The sequence below is a fragment of the Acartia tonsa genome, chromosome 7 (assembly GCF_053477335.1).
Source record: "Acartia tonsa isolate MP-2025a chromosome 7, ASM5347733v1, whole genome shotgun sequence".
NCBI lineage: Eukaryota > Metazoa > Arthropoda > Copepoda > Calanoida > Acartiidae > Acartia > Acartia tonsa.
In genome coordinates, this window is record NC_137266.1 from 35,341,923 (window position 1) to 35,364,657 (window position 22,735).

A 22,735-nucleotide genomic window follows, 5' to 3' on the forward strand; every position below is an offset into this window, starting at 1 on the left:
TATTATTATTTGGTCTGATCCTAAAAAAATTCTTAGAAAATTTCTATACTAACTTAATTAATACACTTTATAGTGTTCGGCCCTTGGACATGTATTTTGCCCTACTAATAGGTTCTTTGAAGTAAATCATTATTCTACTTCCTCTAATATTCGTTGTATGGTCGGGAATCGAACCCATCCCTGAAAATTCAACAATTGGATGCACTTTTCTAGCTTTTTTACAAAAACATATCTAAAGTTTACTAATACTTTACGTAATATCTGTGTGTATGGAAATATGATAATTTTATATCTTGGTTGCAGATATATGCCATCCTATATACATTCAAACAAGGATGAAAACATCTGAAAAGCGATGAAAACGGTAAGACAAGCTAACATTAGCACTTGTTGAGTGTCATGATAAGTTTAAACATAACTGTAAGTAGATTTGTTGAAAATCTGCCTAAACACAGTATACAGCTGTTTAAAGCAAACTTATATTTTTCAAATCAGTTTTCCAAAAGACAGATGAATAGGATAAATATTTCATAAAAAAAATTGTTATCAAAAAGTAGGAAATCATTATGCAAAGTTTGAAATCGATAAGACAATTATAACATTTTTAAACGAAAAGAGCTTACAGTTTCGGAAATTACAGAAAAGCTGTGCTTTGGAAAAAAAAATATAAAAACTATACAGCATTCTAGAATGTTAATAAAACGCGAATGCTCCAAAGTTTTTGAGGCTTAATAAATTATCTGTATTCTGTAAAAGGGGAATCTACCAACAAAAAAGACTTATACATACAAGTCCTTACAAGCATTGAAAAATTATAGTTTTGGTGGCAATACAGTATTATTACATTACAAGCGGATGTTATGAATTAAAGAATAGCTCTAATATTTTACACATATATGATATAGATATTGCGGAAAAAGTTGAAATTTATTCACATAAACATTTCAATATTTAAAAAGAACTTTCGAAGGAATAAAATGCATTGATATAAAGTGAAAAGACAATGGCCTATAAATTGTTGTACTTCCCCAATAATTACACCTTCTGTAGATTAGAGGTTGAAACTTTTGCACAAACTAAATGAACCAACCAATCAAAATTCAATATAAGCCCCCAAAGATGTTTACTCAACAAATAAAGAAACCTTGGTTTAAAACTTTGAGGACTAGGGTAATAAACAGCCAAATGCCCCCCCTCCCTGAATAAAATAATTAAATATTATTTATATCGCAGAAAGTTTATAAAACCTTATGGAAAGCAATTATAAATTACTAAAAAATTAAATTAATGATGGTCATAGATTTTATAGTGATACTTATTACAATACCTATTAAGTTATGTTTATATTTTTAAACCTTCTATTACTGGATGCAATCGTTCTAACTATATCATATAAAAAGTGTAAATAAAATCTGGTTTATAAACATTTGAGGTGGAGAGTAATAACTCATGTAAGAGTTAGCAATTTAGCCTTTATTGTCATTTGATAGTGCAAATATTTCATTTCTTTATAAACATAAAAGGGTAATTTTCCCTCTTTTATAACAACAGACATGTTCTCTATTTACCTCTCTCTCTGTTTATCTATCTAACACTCTATTAAGTAGCAAAGTAAACCTATACATTTCTTACAAAAGGATCAAAATTCAGATATAAAAAATTATTAAGATAAAAAAACTAATATATGGTTATTAATACCAATTCATAACCTGTTACCACGAAAATTAAGGTGTTGTAAAGGGTTGTTCACTAACATTTACTCTAACTAGCGGCTACGCCCCCTAAAAGCCTCTAGGGACACTTAAGGAAGGGGGAGGGGAGGGGATCCACACCTACTTTAAATTTAAGTTTTAAAAAGTAAAGTTTAATCTTGGAAGGGTGGAGATGCCCTCCACCAATATAGTTATAAACCTTCCCTGGACCTAAAAGAAGCTTTACTAAAAGGAACCAAATCAGTTCAACGGTTAGAATTTTTAGAATTGGATAGAATATATTCCAATAGATTTGATCCTTATAGCACGCTAATAGCATTTACCCCAATAATGGTAAACACCATTACTAAAGGATTAAGTGAGTGAGCCAGTATGTAGATGCTACACATCTAAAATTTAATATAATCTTACCTTAAGATGGTCATAAGTATAATGGGCTTTTGGCTCATGTGTCAAACCTGAAAAATATAATTATTATAATTCAATTCCTTGTATGTACTAATAACTACTACTAAATTGGTACCTACTACTGATATGTTGCTTATTTGCCTCTAAAAAGTCTTCAAAGTTTAATTTTCTTTATTTTAATTTTGTTATGGCTACAATTTCAGAATGTTTTGATATTAATTTGTTGTTTGAAAGTTCATTACCCCTAGAAAATAGCTTAAAACCAGAACAGAAATATTTCTTTACAGAATTGCTAATAGGCTTAGCAGTTAGTATGAGCTTAATGAACAGGACGTAAGGACATACGGACAGTTACAGAATAAATTTATATTTTTTAGACATAATTTAATTCTAATGTTTTGAAAATTGAAGGCACAAAGCTGAAATGAACATTAACATTTAAATTTAATTTAGCTGCCCATATTCCAGACTTAATTCTACATGGATATAATGGATTTTACAGTGGTATTTAAAAAAAAAAATTATTTCATCTTATGCATTGCATTTCTTACAGGAAGAAAAGTTACAGACAAAAAAAAACGTTTGAAACAATTGTAAAATTGAATAAGCAAGTGACTGAATCCTATTTTGATCTAACTGTTGCTATTAAACTTTTATTACTAGCATAGCAAGTCTTTTTTATTTTTTCCCAGGTATGTTAGTTTTAAACCATACATCCCTTAACCGTAAAAAAAACCGACACATTAGTTGCAAGACTTTTATCAAAATATCCAAAATATATATGTAATAAGTTCTCCTTTTACCTCAATGAAACTCTTGCTCTAAGGTGTTGAAATTTGACGGACAAATAGACAGATGGACGAAAAGACAGACATACTTTATTTTTCTTTGAATGATATAAATACCCTTAATCCCTGAATTACTATTATGGTTGCGACAATTATTCTGTCTACAATAGGCAGTTGGAATAAAATATCACTATGACTTCCTTTCACATTCTAATTCTTAATTCTTCATGATAAATTATAATATTAGTTTTGAAAAGATTTTTGAATTAAAATACGAGATATAAAGAACGTCTGAAAATTAAACAAAAAATGAATATAATAAGTAGTTGAGACACGCTGATATTGTATATTCAATTGAATCCATTTAGAATTTCTTGGATGTTGCACCATATTTTCTCTTACTCAAATAAAATGTTTTTTTAAATTTGCTAATATAACGATACCCTGCCCCATCTAATCCTTTTACCTCATCCCCTCCCTACCCACTAGAGGAAAAGACTAACCAATAAATGGGGACTAAAGTAGCAACATAAATTGACGACAAAATTTCCCCTGTCATAACATCCACGTATATTATATCCATTTTTAGATGATATTTAATGGGTTGATTCATGAAATGAACTAATGGCTTTTGGTTGAGAGTGTCTGGCTCTTTAATCAACATCAATGCAAATTTATCCGTCTAAATTTCTAATTATCTTTTAGCTGTCTATCATTCTGTCTATCTATCTCTGAAACTGCTTCTATCTGCCAATTTATCTGTCAATTTATCTGTCTATTTATTTAAAAATTATATCTATCTGTCTATCTGCCTGTCTATTTATATGTCTCTATCTGTCTTTCTACTATCTATCTTTATATCTGTCTATCCACCAACCTATCCACCAATCTATCCACCCATCTATCAATTCATCCATCCCTCAATCTATCCATCTTACTTATCATATTTCAATTGATTTATTTATCTATGAATCTTTCAAATATTCCTTACCTTTCTTTAGCAAATGTGGATCTACATTAAAAACTGGCTGAGGAGTAATAGGATGGTGAACAGGGGGATGTACAACATCATGGTGGTGTACAGGATGATGGACCACAGCATCGTGTACAGATTTGTGTAGACTATGGTGTACAACCTCGTCGTGTACTTCATTGCTGAATGGTGCTGCTAGTCCGTGGACTTCAGGGTGTTCTGGCTCAAAATGCAAAGCGGGTTTCTTGAATTTCTAAACATATATTTGTCTTTAAATATTGTAAAATTGTAAGACTAATTGTTAATACTAAATAGAGTTGCTATGCATTCATAATTAACGCTAACTATGCACAGTCTGAAGACTATGTTTAAAACATGCCTAAATTAACTATTAGATCTATATAATACGGACGGACACACTAACCCTTACTATAGAAATCCGTTGTTTGCTATTTTTCTGAATATACTAGGGAGAAATGGGACATTGGGCTCTTTATTACACTAGTCCCCAAAGTTTTCAAATGACGTTTCTTATTCGTTGGCTTAACAACTCTGGCGACTTTTAGTGAATTTTGATTGGTTGGTTCATTATGTTGAGTGTTCAAACCTTTCAACCACAAATTGTAATTTACTGAAGGGATGTACATCAATTTATCGGCCATTCTTTATCCCTTTAGATCCCTGAATATATTATGCTGTGCAGTTTACCAAAGATCAATCATTATTACTATATTACAATTTTGATTGATTCATAAGTTTTGAGCAAAAAGCATTTATACGAAATTGAAATTGCAGCAAGTTGATTATACCCCACTTCCCCCTCCCCCTCGTTTTCCATTTTTTGTGTATTAAAACTTAAAACAAACTATAACAACAATGTTATTTTTAAGATCTTGATTGGTAGGTTCAAACTAGTTGTGTCCAAACTTTTAAATCCTTAATTTTAATCTACAGTAGTGGTGTATAATATATATATAATATCATACATTGTCTTACCAGTTAAGATCCCCGAAAAGAAAGGTGTTGTTATTTTTTTTTAATTTACACAAATTTAAAGATACCACAATATTTTTGTAATATTTAACATGATTTTTTTTTAAAGAAAATAATTTTTACTTCATCTTTAGCTGTAAATGTAATCAACAAATAAAATTTTCAGTGGAAATGTAAAAACAACATTTGATTGAGTAATTCAACGCATGTTTTTGGGGTTGATTGATTTATACATTGTGAGTTTAAATAGAACAAGGATATTAATATTATAAAAGCAAAAATTTTGTTGTTGTTGAAGTAATATAAATTTGAATTAAATTGCTGTAGCCTAAAACAGGTTTACTTGATAGTAAGTGGCCGTCGGAAGTGATGGGGACATTGAACTCTGAATTATTTGTACCAAAAGTTGTTTAAACACACTCTCTAAGTTCTTTCCTTTAAAACTGTGGGAACTTTTACTTGACGGTTTGAAACTAACCATGTCCAAACTTTTCAACCAATAATTTTAATCTATTTAACAGTCTTCCAGACAAAAATTGGTTGTCTGTGAAAGTCATAATGACTAGGGCCAGAGAGTTACATAATATGACTTGCTTCTTAGACATAATTCCTGACCTACCCAAGATTTACATTCATATTTGTAAAGTAGCTTCGCTTCTAAAATGGAAGCACAAAAAATAACCATTAGACATTAGAAAAAAATTTAAATTGTTTTATTATATTACCAATACTACATGCATTTAAATTGTCTGAAATTATTTCAAGGATTTTAAAAACGTAGCTTCTCTAAAGATAGGACATACAGAAATCTTCATACATTAATCCATCCTATGTAAGTACTAAATATTTCTTTTTTTTTTGCATATTTCTAAATATAAGATATTGATTGCTAAAAATTCAATTCCCTTATATACGAATGAAAATGGAAGTTTAGTCATTATCATTTATCTTTCCCAATCATTAGAAAATGGCATAAAACCTTGAGATGAACAGTAAATAAGCTCTTTGAAAAACGAAGCCCAATTGATCCAGCGGTTACTGAAGTCCATACGAACGAACACACAGACATCGTTCTACATAATACGTTTAATATGACATTGCTACATAATATTGCACACAATTGTTCTTGTTAAAGACAAAAGAACATGAAAGTAAGTGCATGTAAGAACTAGAGAGAGAGGGGCAATGGGCTGTTTATTACACTAGTTCCTAATGTTTTATAATAACGTTTTCTTATTCGTTGACTTAACAATTTTAGGGGCTTTACTGTATTTTGATTGGTTGGTTTATTCAGTCGAGTGTTTAAACGTTTCAACAATTAACTTTAGATTCAAGAATGTGTAATTATGTGTGTCAACAATGGGGATGTACATCAATTTATCGGCCATTGTCTTATCCCTTTAGATCCCTGTGTAATAACGTATACAAAAAGCATAAATCTTGTAATAATCTGTAAGAAAATTGAGTAATAATTCTTTGCTTAGTATTATAAGTAAATCATATAATCGAATAACAATAAAATAAACAGAAAAACAATAAATATATTACATATCGTCAAGGCTCGGCAGCAGCAGTTTTTTCAACAAGCTGTTGTCTTAACCACAGTAAAAAAATCGGATCATGGAAAGAAAACGAAGTAGCGGATTTCGTCGTATTTTCACAGTAGCTTTTCTCCTATTTCTAGCCCCTGCGGGGCTTATTTTCTACAAATCAAAAGCTAATGTAAAAATACGACAAATCCCGCTACTTCGATTTCTTTCCATGATCCAAAAAATCTAAAGCTGAAAACATTAACAGCGGCTTTAAGCTTGGTCACCAGAAAGTAGCCGCCATCTATTTAGCTGTCTATTTAAATATTTTTCTATTAATTTGTATATTTAGTTTCTCGAAAAACTAAGGACGGCTGCCGAACCTCACTGCATATTGTGAATTTAGTATATACATAATGTTTTAGTTACAAAAATAGAACAAAACAAAGAAAGTATATATTACTATAATTTAAGTTGTATCTTTTTTTTAAATTTCTTTCTATTCCTTATTAGAAAATTGGTCTGTCTGTCCGTCCTCACAGCTTTATTGGAAATCAAATAGATCTATAGTAATGTATATACAGATACCTACCTCACTCCCTTTTCCAATAACCTTTTTCGTCTGCTAGCAATTTATTTTCTGCTACTTGGCTGTGTTTACCACACCATTAGTTGATTTTCAAAGACAGAATTGAGATTCGACACAAGGACAGTGCGATGGGGAGATACAGTTATTTAACCATTTCCCCTTCTAGTGTTTTCTCTAATGGAAAACATTTTTTTCGTCTTCTGTTAAGACAGATAAAATTTCAAAGATTTATTTTCAAATGTGAATTCACTCTGTAAATTATTCATGTTTCCGTCATTCTGTCCATAATACTTTAGAGGATAATTGACACTTTATTTAATTGCTAATGGCTGCGCACTTGGCATCTTACGACTTTGTATTCAATGATTGAAAAAAAAAGTCGATAACAATTCCAAGAATTAAACCTTTAAATAGTCTAAAACCACACTAGAACCATTGTAAGTTTCCCTAAAATGAAAACTTAAGACGAGTTAAATTAACATATATTTTGATAAATTCTACTACTATTGAATTTGAATTTAAGAATTTTGAACCATTCTATCTTTATACATACCAATATCTTAGACCAGTCTAAAGATAAATAAAGCCAAATATTGACAGGCCCATGAATTCATATTTGAACCATCTGGTGTGTAAACTTATATGATTATAATATCTGACATTAGATACAATACTTTAGTAACCTGTCTACGGACAAGTTTTTAAATAAATTTTTTAGTACCGTAGCTACTCTAAAGCTATGTTTGACGTTTGTACATCACTATGATTTGTATGATGTCAAAATGGTATTGAAGGTGTATTTTAGAACCGTATCTACTCTAAACCTAAAGCATGATTGTCCGTCTCAAGAAAGATGTAAAAAAATAGGATTGAATCTGTTCCTATATAAGATTTGCGTTTGTATAGTTTCTCAGTTAAAGCTTATTGGATTAGACCTTATTGTTTCAGTAACCCTCATATGAAGTTTAAAATCAATAAGGCAATTCTAACACACCTAATTTAAGGATCAAACTCCAAACAAAGAAATGTTTTATCTTTAAAACCAAGCTCTAGTGTCTGTATAATTTTAGAAGAAAATGTGCGAACATTTCAACAAAAACTATCCACTTAAAAATGAATATTCTTAAATAAAAATAGAAAATAAGTGTGTGTGTGTCTGTACCAAAGGATATCTGTAATTGCTGGACCGATATGGTTCTCCTTTACAATTCAGCTTCGCATAGGTTCTGTGAAGTTTTATAAATTTCTCGAGGGGAGGGTATCACCTCCATCCACAGAAAAATCGCACCTAGTAGACGATTAAAAAGGTAACATTTTGTATCTTAATTTAGTTGAAAACTGGAACCAATACATTGTTATACAAAGTTATATGTCAATCATATGATATGTTATTAACACCTTATTATGATGAAACATTCAGAAGTACTACTAGAAAACGATTTATACAATAAAATTATGTCTAAGTTTAATATAGGTTTAACTTTAAGATATTAGTGTACCTACATATTTTTACATGTTTCTTTAAAAATTTAAAAATAAAATTTTGTAATTATATTGAACATTTTCTGCTAAATTGTAAAGACACGTTGTAAGAAATTAAATACATATTATGTGTATACCTTGATTGAACAAATTTAATTAAATGAAGTTTGATGCAAACATGTCTCTTAGTCAAACCTTCACATAAATTTTCTTAGATAATCAATAATAAAACAAGGATGAAAATAACCATGTTTAAATCAATCAACAACATAATTTAATTCTAAAGATTCTTGTTGAACCAAATAATCTAATTAGTCATACAATTGAAATTTAAGTCGACAATATTTTTATTTTTTTACTTTGAAAGTATTTAGCTACTAATGAAACCACTCATTTTATCCCCCTTAAAAAAATAGATAAAAAACATTAGATTACCCCCCCCCCTTTCAGACTTTAGAAAACTCTCATTTTATTCCCCACACTCCCACCAAAAAAATATATAAAACTTGGGCGTCCCTAGTATTGTAATCATCCTTGTTTCTTATTCGAAACATCAATGTTTATTCGATGTATAATTTGTCTAATCTTTATACTTTTTGATTCCTCAAACTAATTGACGTAGAGAAAAAAAAACCTTTTCATTTCTTCAACAACCTTAAAACCCATAATAAGCGGGAAATAATATCTGAGCATGCTTTGTGGCGCTATAATTGTATTTATTGAACAAAAGTCTTATTTCCAACAGCGTCTTTAAAATGTCTTTTGTCATTGTTGCGTTTGCGCCACTTTTTGAGGCCACCTGGTGTAAAAAAGTGATTTAAAGTCAACCCATATTTTCTAACAAAAGCTAGAATTTGGGGAGAAAGGGAAACATAAATCATCAACTTAGTGAAGAGAGAGATTAAAACCGGTTCTAAGTCATACTGAAAAACCTTGTACTGTATCGCGCGTATTATATCATGTTTTCTACAAATTTTAAAATGAAAAATCATAATATTAAAAATAGTTTTTAGGCCTTTCCTTCGGCATCTCGGGGCTAACAAAACTGGTATTAATCTTAGAATTGTATACATTTTAAATCCGAGAAAGCTGTCTATAATACGATGCGATAAATAACTATTTCTTTGTCCCTTTTCCCCGCTCACTTACCCAATCTCTTAACAACAACAAAACACACGGAAATAAAAACTGTTGTGGTATATTTAAGGTTTTTTTAAATAGCACAACTACTCTTTTATAGGTATAAGTCCGTATGTTTTAAAGACCATATATTTGGTAGCGCTACTACTACAATGGGATGTTTTTAAGGTGACCAGGGGAGCTACAGTGTTAAGGTGTCTATAGAAAGCTTTGGAATAACAAAAAGAAACCCTATAGGACTTAGTGTCTATCTTCACCCAGCTTACACCAGAAGTGCGAAAGTGACATCGACACGAGAAAAATCGTCATCTCAAAAGCAAAATGTATTGTTAAGCCAACAACCATTAATGATTTAAACAATATTATAAGTTTAAAAGGAATAATTTCTTAAATGGGGTATTCCTGTCCAGTTTTTTGTTTAGGAATGAATATTTCTTACCCTCGTGAATAAATGATGACCTATCGGTCCATCATTTATTCCCTCGGGTAAGAAATATTCATTCCTAAACAAAAAACTGGACAGGAATATCATTCTTATTTAAACAAAAAACTCATTTTTTTATGCTAAAATGTGGTTTAATTTTGTTTTTTAATTTTCATTTATTTCCCGGCTATGATCATTTATATCCCTGATATCAAGTTTCTTTTATTAATTAATAAAAATTCAAAAATCTTCCAAAAAAATTTTAAAATCTTCTAAAAATGACTACCTCCGGGAAATAAATGAATATTTACATCCACTATTTAAGGGGTTGTTTATATGGGAATGGGGTATTCCTGTCCAGTTTTTTGTTTAGGAATGAATATTTCTTACCCGAGGGAATAAATGATGGACCGATAGGTCATCATTTATTCACGAGGGTAAGAAATATTCATTCCTAAACAAAAAACTGGACAGGAATATCATTCTCATTTAAACAAAAACTCATTTTTATGCTAGTAAAATGTGGTTTAATTTTGGTTTTTAAATTTCATTTATTTCCCTGGTATACTTTTTCTTTCTTTTAGTAATTAATAAAAATTCTAAAATCTTCCAAAAAAAATATAAAATCTTCTAAAATCATACCAGGGATATAAATGAGATACCAGGGAAATAAATGAATATTTACATCTACTATTTAAGGGGTTGTTTATATGGGAATGAATATTTACATCCACTATTTAAGGGGTTGTTTATATGGGAAAGCTTTTTTATGTATTTACTATTATTTGTAACTTAATTATCCTTGTTTTAAAAATAATTTTGTTAGCTTGTTATTGCTGTGCTACTATTGAACAGATTGTCCTTGTTATTTTAAGAAAAGCTCCTGTTACGTTATCAATTTTCGTGGTTACAATTATCGTAATGATTTTAATGTCCATAAAAATCATTATTAAAACATTTCTGTCACTTTTTGGTGATGTCAAAAAGATTTATTTAAATAGATTTTATGTAATTAATTATGTATACATCTGAAATTATTTCAAAAATAGGGTTCCAGGACAAATGTCCCAAACGTCGGAGTGGACACATGCAGGAGTGTTAAAATATTGATTTAATTATGTATTTCTATACAGGTTAGGTTAGGTTAAGATATAAATATACAAATAAGTCCCCCGTAGGGGTTAGGCATTTAAAACCCCATAAGATTAAAGATTTAAGTTTCCGCTCCGACGTTTATCCTAGGACCCAAAATAGGTATATAGAAAACAACATAAATTTTAACCTAAATAATTTAGAAATTAATGAAATTTTTTTCAATCTTAATTTTGGTCAGTGACTTGGTCAGGCGGAAGGAAAGACCCTAGTTATAAAATAGCTGTGTTACTTAAGAAATGAAAATCATAAGATTAATAGCTGTTTCCTTAGAAGAGCTGTCTATAATTCGATACGATAATAATTATCTAAACGATCATTTGGTTATAATAGATAAACATAGTAGGGAGTCGTTTACTAATTATCAAAATATGACAATAATATAAAAGCAAATCATTTATATTAATTTGTAAAAAAAGGGCTTAGAAAAAGTTATTAATTGATATGAAAAGAACCCAACTGTTATTTACAGTTAGGTTGCAAAAGGAAGTAATGGTTAGCATTTTAGCAGCGCATCTGCTCTACAGTGCATAATATGTGTCATTATATAAATGTGGTTGTGGCTGCATTTTATTTCGACTTAAATGTACTATATATTGTACTAGTGGCTACGCCCCTAGAGGCCTCTAGTGGCCATAGAGGTCTTAAGAAGGTTGGAAGTGAACCCCCTCCCCTTTCTTAAAAAGAAAAAGAAAAAAAATTGTGAGGGTAATTTTTTCTAGGGGCGATTTCTCATCGGAGGGTGGTGGTACCCTCCCCAAAAATAGTTATAAACAATAACAGGACATATGTAAGGCTAACCTGTAAAGGAGAACAATATTGGTTCTGTGTTTAGCAAGATCCTTCGCTAAAGACATAAAAAGCCTATTACTTTATATAATAGGATGGATATATTATTGCTTGGATCTTACACCAGATTTTTTTGTTCTCTAGTAAAGTGAAGCTCGCAGCGAGCTAAAATAACTATCCACCCCCTTTACCCAATCCCTTACTCTTTCCTACAGGATTTACAAACAGACCAATAAATGAGATCTATGTTAGCAATCTAAATAGACATAATACTATCCATGATTATTCTACTATTGTTGTATTCAATAAAAGTGTTCAAAGTAAATACTAAATTAATGATAGGTCATATAGATACCAAAAAAATCAATTGATATGAAGAAAAAATTCTCGCTTTTATTCAACGTAATTGTCCTTGTTAAATGTAACAAAAATGGAATTTGGGGTAAAAAAATGTGTTACAGAAATGATTACTTCACACATTAGAACTTTTTGTTCTGTCAGCATGATTTTTTTTCAATACCACCTCTTCAAAGTTGGATTCTTAAATCTTATATTTTTAAGCCATGATTAATTTAAGAATTTGGAAGATTTTTAAGAAGATTTTTAAAACAATTTAGAAGGACGCTATTTTTAAAGATTAACTTCTAACTAAGTAAAACAGCGTTGTCTCTCCGTCGAAAGCATTCCGCTAGACCGATTGGGCTCTGCTTTTCAGATTAAATACCTATTAATCGAAGAGTCATTTCTAGCACTTTTAAGGATTGACCCTATTGCTATACTAAACAAGGATATATTTAAGGATTGACTTCTCCAAGCTGAAAAAGATAAATACTTGTCTCATCTAATTGGGAGCGTAAACCATCTATAACCATACACAAAAAAAAAACTTTCTACAAAACAACATTTTTATTGTTCAAAAATGAGTTATGTTATAAGCGTGTTATATAAATATAAGCTTTCCCTACTGATCATTAAGATCTTCGGAAATGCTGTTAACTGTTTGAATATTGTCAAAATTATCATAGATAGTTATAATTTACAGTTTTACAATAACACCGGGCAATCTATACCAGATGAATCATCATAAAGAGAAGTATTTTGTTACTTCTTTGGTGATATATTTTATAACTTTCGAGAGCGCCCCAAGCATCTAGGGGCTTGGTATTCGAAGTATTGGGGGAAGGAAGGTATCAGATAAATAGCCTAAACCCAATCCAAGAAGAAGAAGAAAGAATCTGCAAGGGAAAAGGCTAAAAAGTATCCAGGGACCAATGTGAAGCTTGCCAAATATGTATAGGTAACTCATCGGATTATTGGTTAGTGAAATATTTTATTTTTAAGTCTAATTTTACAATTAATTATGACAAAAAAAATTGGGGGTAAAATTGGGTACACCCCCTGCATGATACAAAAGGGAAAGTTGATCAAAAAAAAACAATTAGAGGCCAGCATAAATTTTACCATTGGTCAATTACAGTGTATACTGGCCTCTCATTGGCTATTCTATCGTATGACGTCATAATCTGTTGAGGGACTTTAATCATCTTCACATAAGGGGTGTCAGCTTTAAGATCTACTGAAGTTGGTAATTTTAAACTTGTTTTTACTCTCTTTCGAAGTATTACATTACCATTATTTTGTTATATGGTTTTACTTTATTTTGTTTGGTACATAATTTTCTTTTAAATTCCTTCAAATGTTTAAAAAGCATAGAAAAAGTAGGCGTTTATATCTTTATGTATTTTACAAATTTGGAAATAACATTTTTTATCGTTTTTGCACAGTAAACTTACCCAAATATGTAAACTAGAAAATGTGTAGAAAATCATAACGGTACCAAAACTAGCAAATAAAATACACTCGTAAACAAGGATAAACAGATGTGACAATTGATAATAAATTAACCCCCCCCCCCCCTCTAAATCATTATCTATATTTTTTCAATGGTAAGGGATAGGTCAATGTAACAATTTTTTGTTCCCGATTTTTATATGTAAATCTTTACCATTGTCTGTTTTTTAAAAATAGCAACCTAGTTGCAGCGATCTTAAGGGATATGACAATGGCGTATGAATTGATTTACATCCTCAATGATGATATACCAAAATACTACATATTACAATTAGTGTTTGAAACATTTAGACACTCTACTAGTTGATCATAATTTAATAAAGCCAACAAATAAGAAAACTTTACTGTGAAACTTTGGGGATTAGTGTAATAATAAACCACCCAATGTCTCATCCCTCCCTTGCTTATTAAAAGCGAAGCTTTTCTATAATTAGGGTCGGTCCGTCCGTCCGTCCGTAACGGATAGCTTTTTCGTTAATTTAGTCTTGTTAGAATTGTCCTATCGATTTCAAACTTTGCATGGTGATTCCTATAGAAGTTAGGTACGAGTTAGAAAGCGAAGCAACTCTATAATCATTACCAGAATGTCCGTACGTCCATTTAAAATACGTTAATTTTTAACAATTTTAACAACACATTTGTATGTGACCTAATTATCCGATTGGTCTGATTTTTGGTATACTGATTCCTGGACAACAAAGTACAATATTATAAGCGAAGCAACTCTACAATCAAGTCCTAAAAATGTAAGTATGTCCATAAACATTATCCTGTATCAAGCAGTTTTTCAACAAATTTGCTTACAATTTTGCTTTGACGCTTATACATTTACATTCTGATTATTCAGTTCTGACATTATACAAGTGTAAATGTCCGGTTGTCCTACCGTTGCATAGCTTCGCTTTTATGGATGTTGTCATCCTTGTTTGTATAAATATCTCATAACAACATAATAACGATCTCAAACCAAGCCCAATTTTTCCATTTTAGATTTGATATACAGATTTTCTCCCAATTATATACATGAAATTATTACATGAAAATGAAAGAAACGGACTATTTTTCTACAATTAAAGTAGATTTTTTGGATATTAGAAAAAAAAACGAAGTAGCAGGTATTGTCGTATTTTCACAGTAGCTTTTCTCCTATATTTAGCTCCTTCATAGGTCTCTCACCCTGCGGGGCTAATTTCCTAACTCTGTGGGGCAATCACTAACATTTACCTGTAACCTAACGTAACCTAAAACAACCTATCAAACGCTTTTATGAAAATACGACGAAACCCGCTACTTTGTTTTCTTTCCATGATCCGTTTTTTAAAACTCTACAATAGGATGAAGCCCTGATTCTATATAAATTATTTTTGAGAGGAGTTTTAAAATTTTTTGGTAAAATCTAGCTAAATTATTAAAATCGTTTTGATGTATTTATCTCATGTTGATCACTTTATGTTTATTCGCTGATTATGTCATAAGAATCCAATTTTATACAAAGCAATCTTTTATACTCTAAAAAAGATGTCCATTTGTAATTTTTGTAATAAAGTTAATCAACTTTATAAAGTATTTACTGTAGCCTATAAAGAAATTTCACATTTAGAGGGACTATTTATCTTAAGAAGCTTCCTGGTAAAGATTAAACAAACAATCATTAACAAACATACATATATAAGAATAAACAAAGAATCTAAATTTATAGAGCTTTTAGAAAAAATGTAAATTGGATGATTTTTGATTTTTTACAGTGCCTGTTTATAAATTTCTCATAGCAAATTATATAGTTAAGCTATGATGTGAACAAAGCCCCATATTTTGACAAAATAGTGGTTGACAAAATGGGTGTGTGCTTAGTAGGTTATTGCCACTAATATTAAGGGATAAGACAATGGACGATAAATTGATATTGACATTACCAACTATAATACACAAAATTACCTGTATATTAGAATTATTGGTTTAAAAGATTGAACATGATAGCTTGGAGCTAACTATTAAATAATTAATAAAAGTACTCAATGATAACGTGGTTACAAAACTTTGGTAACCATTATGATTTACAATCCAATATCCCCTCCATCCCTAGCTGATTCAACAAAGATTCATCATCAAACAAGGACAATTATGACCAAAAGTAGCAAAACCATTTTTGATGATTTTTAATAGCATATAAGTTGGAACAAATGTTTCAATATATGTTTTAAATTTCTGCAATTCCCTTGAAATATATTTCATTTATTATATACATTTGTCCACGGATACTAAAATGAATATAATAAGATTAAAATCAGTTTTGTTCTCCGAGTGCCCGAAGGCTCTGGCTATCAAAACTTATTAAGTTTATCATTTTCATTTTAATATTTGTGTAAAATTTTTTGTAATACGTTGCTATACATTATTTTTAAGTATGGCTGAGAACGGGTTCTAAGCCAGAGGATAATAATCGGTTCGAAGCCATACTGGAAATTTCTTTAATTATCCTTTTCCCTCATATTAATGTTTTAGGTTTGATATATAAAATTGCTTTTTTTTATTAGGCCAGAAATAATTAAACGACAACCAGTTGAACTATATGTAAGAGGTAGATACGCTACCAAAAATAACAAGTTAACAATTTATGTCATATGATAATCATTCAAAGTGTTCCTATTGTCAAGCAAAAAAAAAAGAAACATGAGAAATAGAGATATGTTTCTGTATATCTGTACTTATGGCATATAATATCTCGTGATTAGGTTAAAATGAATTGCATTTTATGCTGTACAAATTTAAGATTTTCAAAATATTAGCTTTGTAACTTGTTTTAAAAGTCATATTTCACTTTTTTATCAGTTTTGTATTGCCATCTTTTTAGATAATCATCTTTGAGTTTCTTGAGGTAATCATCTATTATTCCCTTATTTTGAAAGTAGATCACCTATACCCCTCCCTGCTTATTCTATTTTTAAGACATTTTTCTGGCGCAGCTATTTTATATAAAATTATTCCTAAGGCTTAACCGAACAACAAAAATTTAAAGTCTAATTTTGATGCACTTGAACTAGATCTGGTCTAGGAACGGATATTATATTAAGACAACCAACCAACTTTGTTTTGAAGTCCTAACGATGCATGGTGATGCCATGCGTCGGACATAGCAGCACGTACAGCACCATAGAGGTACGAACTCTTTAGGACAAATGACAGATGTAATAATAAACCGTTTGATGCCATATATTAAAGCTTTATGTAATAAACAATTTCAAACAAATTTTGGTTTGGTGAATGGAGGAGTTTAATGGATGGTCCACTCGCAAAATGCGGGAAACTCCAATTCAATCTGTTTGTTGTGCTTCACATGTTGATCTTTTAGTTTCATTAGTTTCCGTTCTATACATTAGTTGTTTTTAAAATACTGAAAATCCAAAAAATAGAATTTGTTCATATTGTGCTTTAAAGGACTTTATCATTAGCAAACTGTTTAATTATGCATTATTGCCTTAATAAATATTAATCAATTTAAAGCAGTACCCTTATCTATATTCGTAATGACTTGAATTCTAGCTTATAAAATATTGACTAAAACCACATCGGAGCCCGTAAAAGTTTCTCTTCAAACCAAAACTAATTGGTTCGTCCAGATCAAATTGTCTCATAAAAAAAATAATACTTTTAACCTCTAATGCTGTTTTTTCTATGCTGCTTCATTGAGAAAAAAAAATATCTTTTTAAATGACTGCTTTTATTATAGCCTGTAAATTTATCTCAAATTATTTTTTAATGCTCAGTCTTTTTTATGTGTCATATTTTATATAAAAAAAGAGTTTAAATCCTTCCCATGCTATAAATAGCTCTGTTGTAATGGAAAATCCTACCAGTTCATCGGTCTGCAAAATCATTTGCTATAGACAAACACACACACACACACACACACACACACACACACAAAATATGGAAAATTATTTATTAATATGAATGTATTAAGAAATTCCAACAGATTGGCTTTTGTTTTATTAGCGTAGCTACTCTATAAGTAGGTATTGTATATTTGCGACATAAAAGAAATATTGTCAAGTTGCTAAATGTTACTTGACGTTGTTATTTTCAGGGATCGGAAGCCTCACGTAAGCCGCGTGTAAGCCTCAGTGAAATCGTGATTTTATCACTATAAAATTCAGCTGGATGTATAAAACTGCTCTTTAGCAGACAATCCTTCTTTCTTAAATTTTTTTTCTGCTCACAAGCAGGTTTAAAAATGAGGCTTATGCGCGGCTTACGTGAGGCTTCCGATCCCTGGTTATTTTTATTATTGTATGGTGTATCATTGTTTTTAGCTTGTCATTATTGCCAGGGAGTAAGGGAGGGGACAATGGATCGAATATTCAATTTTTAGGAGTCTCAGACTTTGGGGACTGGCTTAAAGGGAATGTGCAAGAATTTAGCAGTTTCTGACTGAGTTTGGGGACTTGCGCATAGAATGCCGCTACTCGTTATGTATGTTTTGAATATTGCAGACGGGGAAACGGGATAAGGGAAGTGGGGGGAAGGGAAATAAACACTCGTTGTGTTAGTTTGGAATGTAGCAGACGGGGAGAAGGGAGGTGGGGGAAAGGGGCAAGGGAAATAAACAGAATGAAAAGGGGCAGTCATATTCTTGCTAGGAGCTGGCCGGGTCCAATAATCTTTTAATATAAAAATCACACCAAAAAACCTCAATATATTTCATCAAAAACAAGTTGTGATTTCACTTTACATGACGCTATGGAAATCTATTATTCAATTAACAATCCCTTTATAATTTCCTACAAATTTATTGGATTAAACTGGATTTCATGCCCTTTCTTTGATAACTCTTATATTGAATTAATTGCCCATTGTCCCCTCCCTTACTCCCTGCATTATTGCGCTACTTATATCAAGTATTGTTCTTGTACTATTGTGATGCTCTGGTGTGCGCTTGCTTCCACATATCTTCAAATCGGCATAGTGATTTTTAATTTTTTAAAGGGGGTATCATGGGGTTTAATGAGTAATATATTTCCAAATTCGTTCGGACGTCATAAAAATACCATATAAGTAAAAAAAAAGGATAAAGCAAAGGTTGAGGAATAGTTTTTTTGTGCTGTTGTAATAGGTTGATATTCTGATTAAATATTAAAGTGATACATGCGCGTAAGTGAGAGCACACCGCGATGCTGTTAATTACTGTTCTTCTTACAGCAATGGATTTATTTTTACTTGGATCTTACACCAGATTATCATATACTCTAATAAAGTGAAAATTGTAGCTGGCTACAATGACGACCGCCCATATCCACTCCTTTTACCCCATTTCCTTCCTTCCTACTGGATGAACAAACTGACCAACAAATGATGTCCATGTTAGCAACCTAAATTGACGACAATTTATTCCGTGTCATAATATCCACGTATATTGCATATCCATAGTTACAGCTGAACTGTACTCGACATGCTGTGACATCTGATGTCATTTTTCATTAACTAATCACACATTTTCCCTGCAGATTCATTCTATCTCTCTTTCAAACTAAAGTTTTTAGTACTTTGACTAAAATTACAGTGGTACCCAAAGTATTATGTTTTCTTATTCCTTGGTTTAAAAATTTTGAATACTTTTAACTATTAATTGATTAATTTGTTTTTACAAACTTTTCAACGAATAATTTTAATATAAGAAAGGTTATAATTTAGTTTATCGTTGTTTTGGGATATACCTCAATTAATCATTCATTGTCTTATCCCTTAGGATTCTTGAATTTATTTGTACATGGAAAGTTCGACCCTATAATGACATATATATTTTTAATGTCTCCGGTCAACAAAATTTTTAACTTTCAACTATTTTTTTAAAAATCAAAATTAAACAGTTTAAGATTAAGCAGTTTTCTATAAATTAAAAATTTATAAAGGATCCAACAAATAAAAATATTTATTATGTAACTTTGATTTTTTGGGGGAAATTACAATTCGAATTGAAGTTACTTGAAACCAAAGATTAAAGATACTTGAGTCTATACGAGATAAGTCCCCTTGAAATACTTACTACTTGTAGTGTTGTTAGTTATGAAACAATTATGTCATTATGAGTGAGTGTGTTTTATAATAAGTGTGTCAAGGAGGGAGGGGACATTGGACTGTATACAATATTGATCCCAGAAGTTTTAGAAACACAATCCTCAATTCTTTGGGTACTTAGTTAAAACTTTATATGGTTGTACAATAGGATATATAAGTTGGAAGGAATTTTAATGTTAAGGGGATATTTGAAAACTGCATCAAATTTTAAGGATTTTTTTTATAAAATTCGTTTTTTTTGTGCAATTCTTTATCTAAAAGCGGAAATACAATTTAAGTTAATTAATTTTGACACCTGTGATTGGTGGGTTGAAAACTATCTGCGCTCTGATCTGAGAAGCTTAAGTGTCGTACATCATTCGCCCAATTAGAGCGCAGGTAGTTTTTAATCCACCTATCCTATTGGTCAAAATTAATTAACCTTAATTGTATTTCCGCTTTTAGATAAAGAATTATACAAAAAACGAATTTTATAAAAAATCCCTAAAATTTTATCTAGATTTCAAATCTCCCCCTAACATTAAAATTCCTTCCAACTTATATATCCTATTGTACAATCACTGAAGTGTCCAAACTCTTCCACCAAAAATTTATCCTACTAAAGGGTACATTTTTAAAAACTCCATTGTTTTATCGGCGTTATCACAAAAAATACCCTAGTGAGGCAATAATAAACACCCCCCGTGTTTTGAAAAAAAAATAAAAATAAGGGGGAAGGTGATTGTTTTTGAAAAGGGAAATAAATTGCAGGGATTTACAAAGGTAATGAATTATTTTTCTTTTCTAAAATATGTTCTGTTTTAATGATAAATCTTCAGTTCTATATAAACACCATTTAATAAAACAATAAATGTAACATCAATGGGGAAACAGTAATTATTACTGTCTTCTCATCAAGAAGCTAATTACAGGAATAGTTTATACACGAACAAGGATGACAACATCCATAAAAGCGAAGCACTGAAACGGTAGGACAAACGGACATTAACATTTATATAGTATCTGAACTGAATAATCAGAATTTAAAAGTATAAGAGTCGAAGAAAAATTGTAAGTAAATTTGTTGAAAAACTGCTTGAAGCAGGATAATGTTTATGGACATACTTACATTTTTGGACTTGATTATAGAGTTGCTTCGCTTATAATATTGTTCTTTGTTGTCCCAGGAATCAATATACCAAAAATCAGATCAAACGGATAATTAGAACACTTGAAAATTTGTTGTTAAAAAAGTAGAAAAATCAACATGTTTAAAATGGACGTATGGACATTCTGGTAATGATTATAGAGTTGCTACGCTTTCTAAATCGTACCCAACTACTACAGGAATCATCATACAAAGTTTGAAATCGATAGGACAATTCTAACATGCCTAAATTAAAGAAAAAAAGCTATCTATCTCGGACGGACGGACGTACGGACGGACGTACGGACCGACCCTATTTATAGAAAAGCTTCGCTTTTAAAAATTATAGAAAACAATTTGAAAGGGTTGTAATATCATGTAAAATAAATATATCTATGTATGTGTATTGTGTATGTCTATCTACACCAAAAGATCTCTGAAATTGGGTATCGAAGATGTTATGATTAGAATGAGGGAGGTAGAGAAGTGATCCCTCCCTTAAAATTGACCCAGTCCTCCTATCCCACTTAATTTGAGTATTTTGCATCAATAAATATTTCAAGTATGGCTTAGAAACCGATTAATGTCCGCTGGATTAGAACCAGTTCTAAGCCATACTGAAAAACCATGTATACCATCGTATTACAGACAATTTTTCACGAATACTAGAATAAAAATCTGAAATGTTTTGAAAAAGGCAGAAAGCTGTTTATACTACGATGCAATACACGCTTTTCCTCAACAGTTTAGCGGATTTAAAACCGACACGCAACTAGCGGCCAATGGATCCTATAAATAGACACATTTGCTGAATCAAAACTGGTTTTACCTAAATTGTATCTGTTCCTTTTTCGCGATTATAGAATTTCAAAGATTTTAACAAAAAATGTGTGATGATTTGACTTTAAAATGGCCTTTGATGTAAAATATTTATGCTGTATATTACCCTTAACACATGAAAGCAGTAGTTGTTTTAAAAACCTTTTTTTGTAGATTAATTATAACTTATAAAATTGTCGACGGGGTAACTTCTGACTTTAATTAATGCTTGTTTTTCTTCAAATTACCTTGAAATTTTAAACTTAGAAAGTAAAAACAGTAATAAAAAATAAACATGTCATTTAACTAAAAATACTGGAACATTTGATTTACAACATATACTTTTTTTAAAATTGAAGCTTTTCTACAATTGGGGTCGGTTAGTCTGTCCGTCCGTCAGCTTTTTAGGTGGAAAAATTACCTTTTTCATTAACTTGGACATGTTAGAATTTTCCTATCGATTTCAAACTTTGCAAGGTTATTCCTGTACTAATTAGATACGGTTTAGAAAGCGTATCAATTCTATAATCATTACCAGAATGTCCATAAGCCCATTTTTAATATGTTGATTTTTGGAATACTGATTCCTAGGACAACAAAGTTCAATGTTTAAAGCAAAGCATCTTTATAATCAAGTCCTAAAATGTAATTATGTCCTTTAACATTATCCTGTATTTAAACATTTTTTTTAATTACAAACAATTAAACAAATTTACTTACACATTTGTTCCGACTTTTATAACTTTATATTCTGATCATTCACTTCTAAAACTGTACAATGATAATGTCAGTTTGTCCTACGGTTTCATAGCTTCGCTTTTATGGATGTTGTCATTGAAACTCGAATTTTGTATGTAAAAAAGACACGATAGAATTAAGTTATCAACC

The 22,735-nt window shown here is 30.6% G+C and overlaps 1 protein-coding gene across 1 annotated transcript in view; it reads right to left on the reverse strand.

The window, feature by feature from the left end:
* LOC145323661 (uncharacterized) overlaps nucleotides 1-22,735 on the reverse strand; it is a 47,557-nt gene that overhangs the window by 18,377 nt on the left and 6,445 nt on the right. Inside the window, exons 4-5 of the mRNA XM_080166081.1 lie at nucleotides 3,900-4,134; nucleotides 2,124-2,170 (exon numbers count right to left, since the gene is read on the reverse strand). Coding sequence (XP_080022207.1) covers nucleotides 2,124-2,170; nucleotides 3,900-4,134 — 282 coding nt within the window. The remainder of the gene's footprint in view (nucleotides 1-2,123; nucleotides 2,171-3,899; nucleotides 4,135-22,735) is intronic.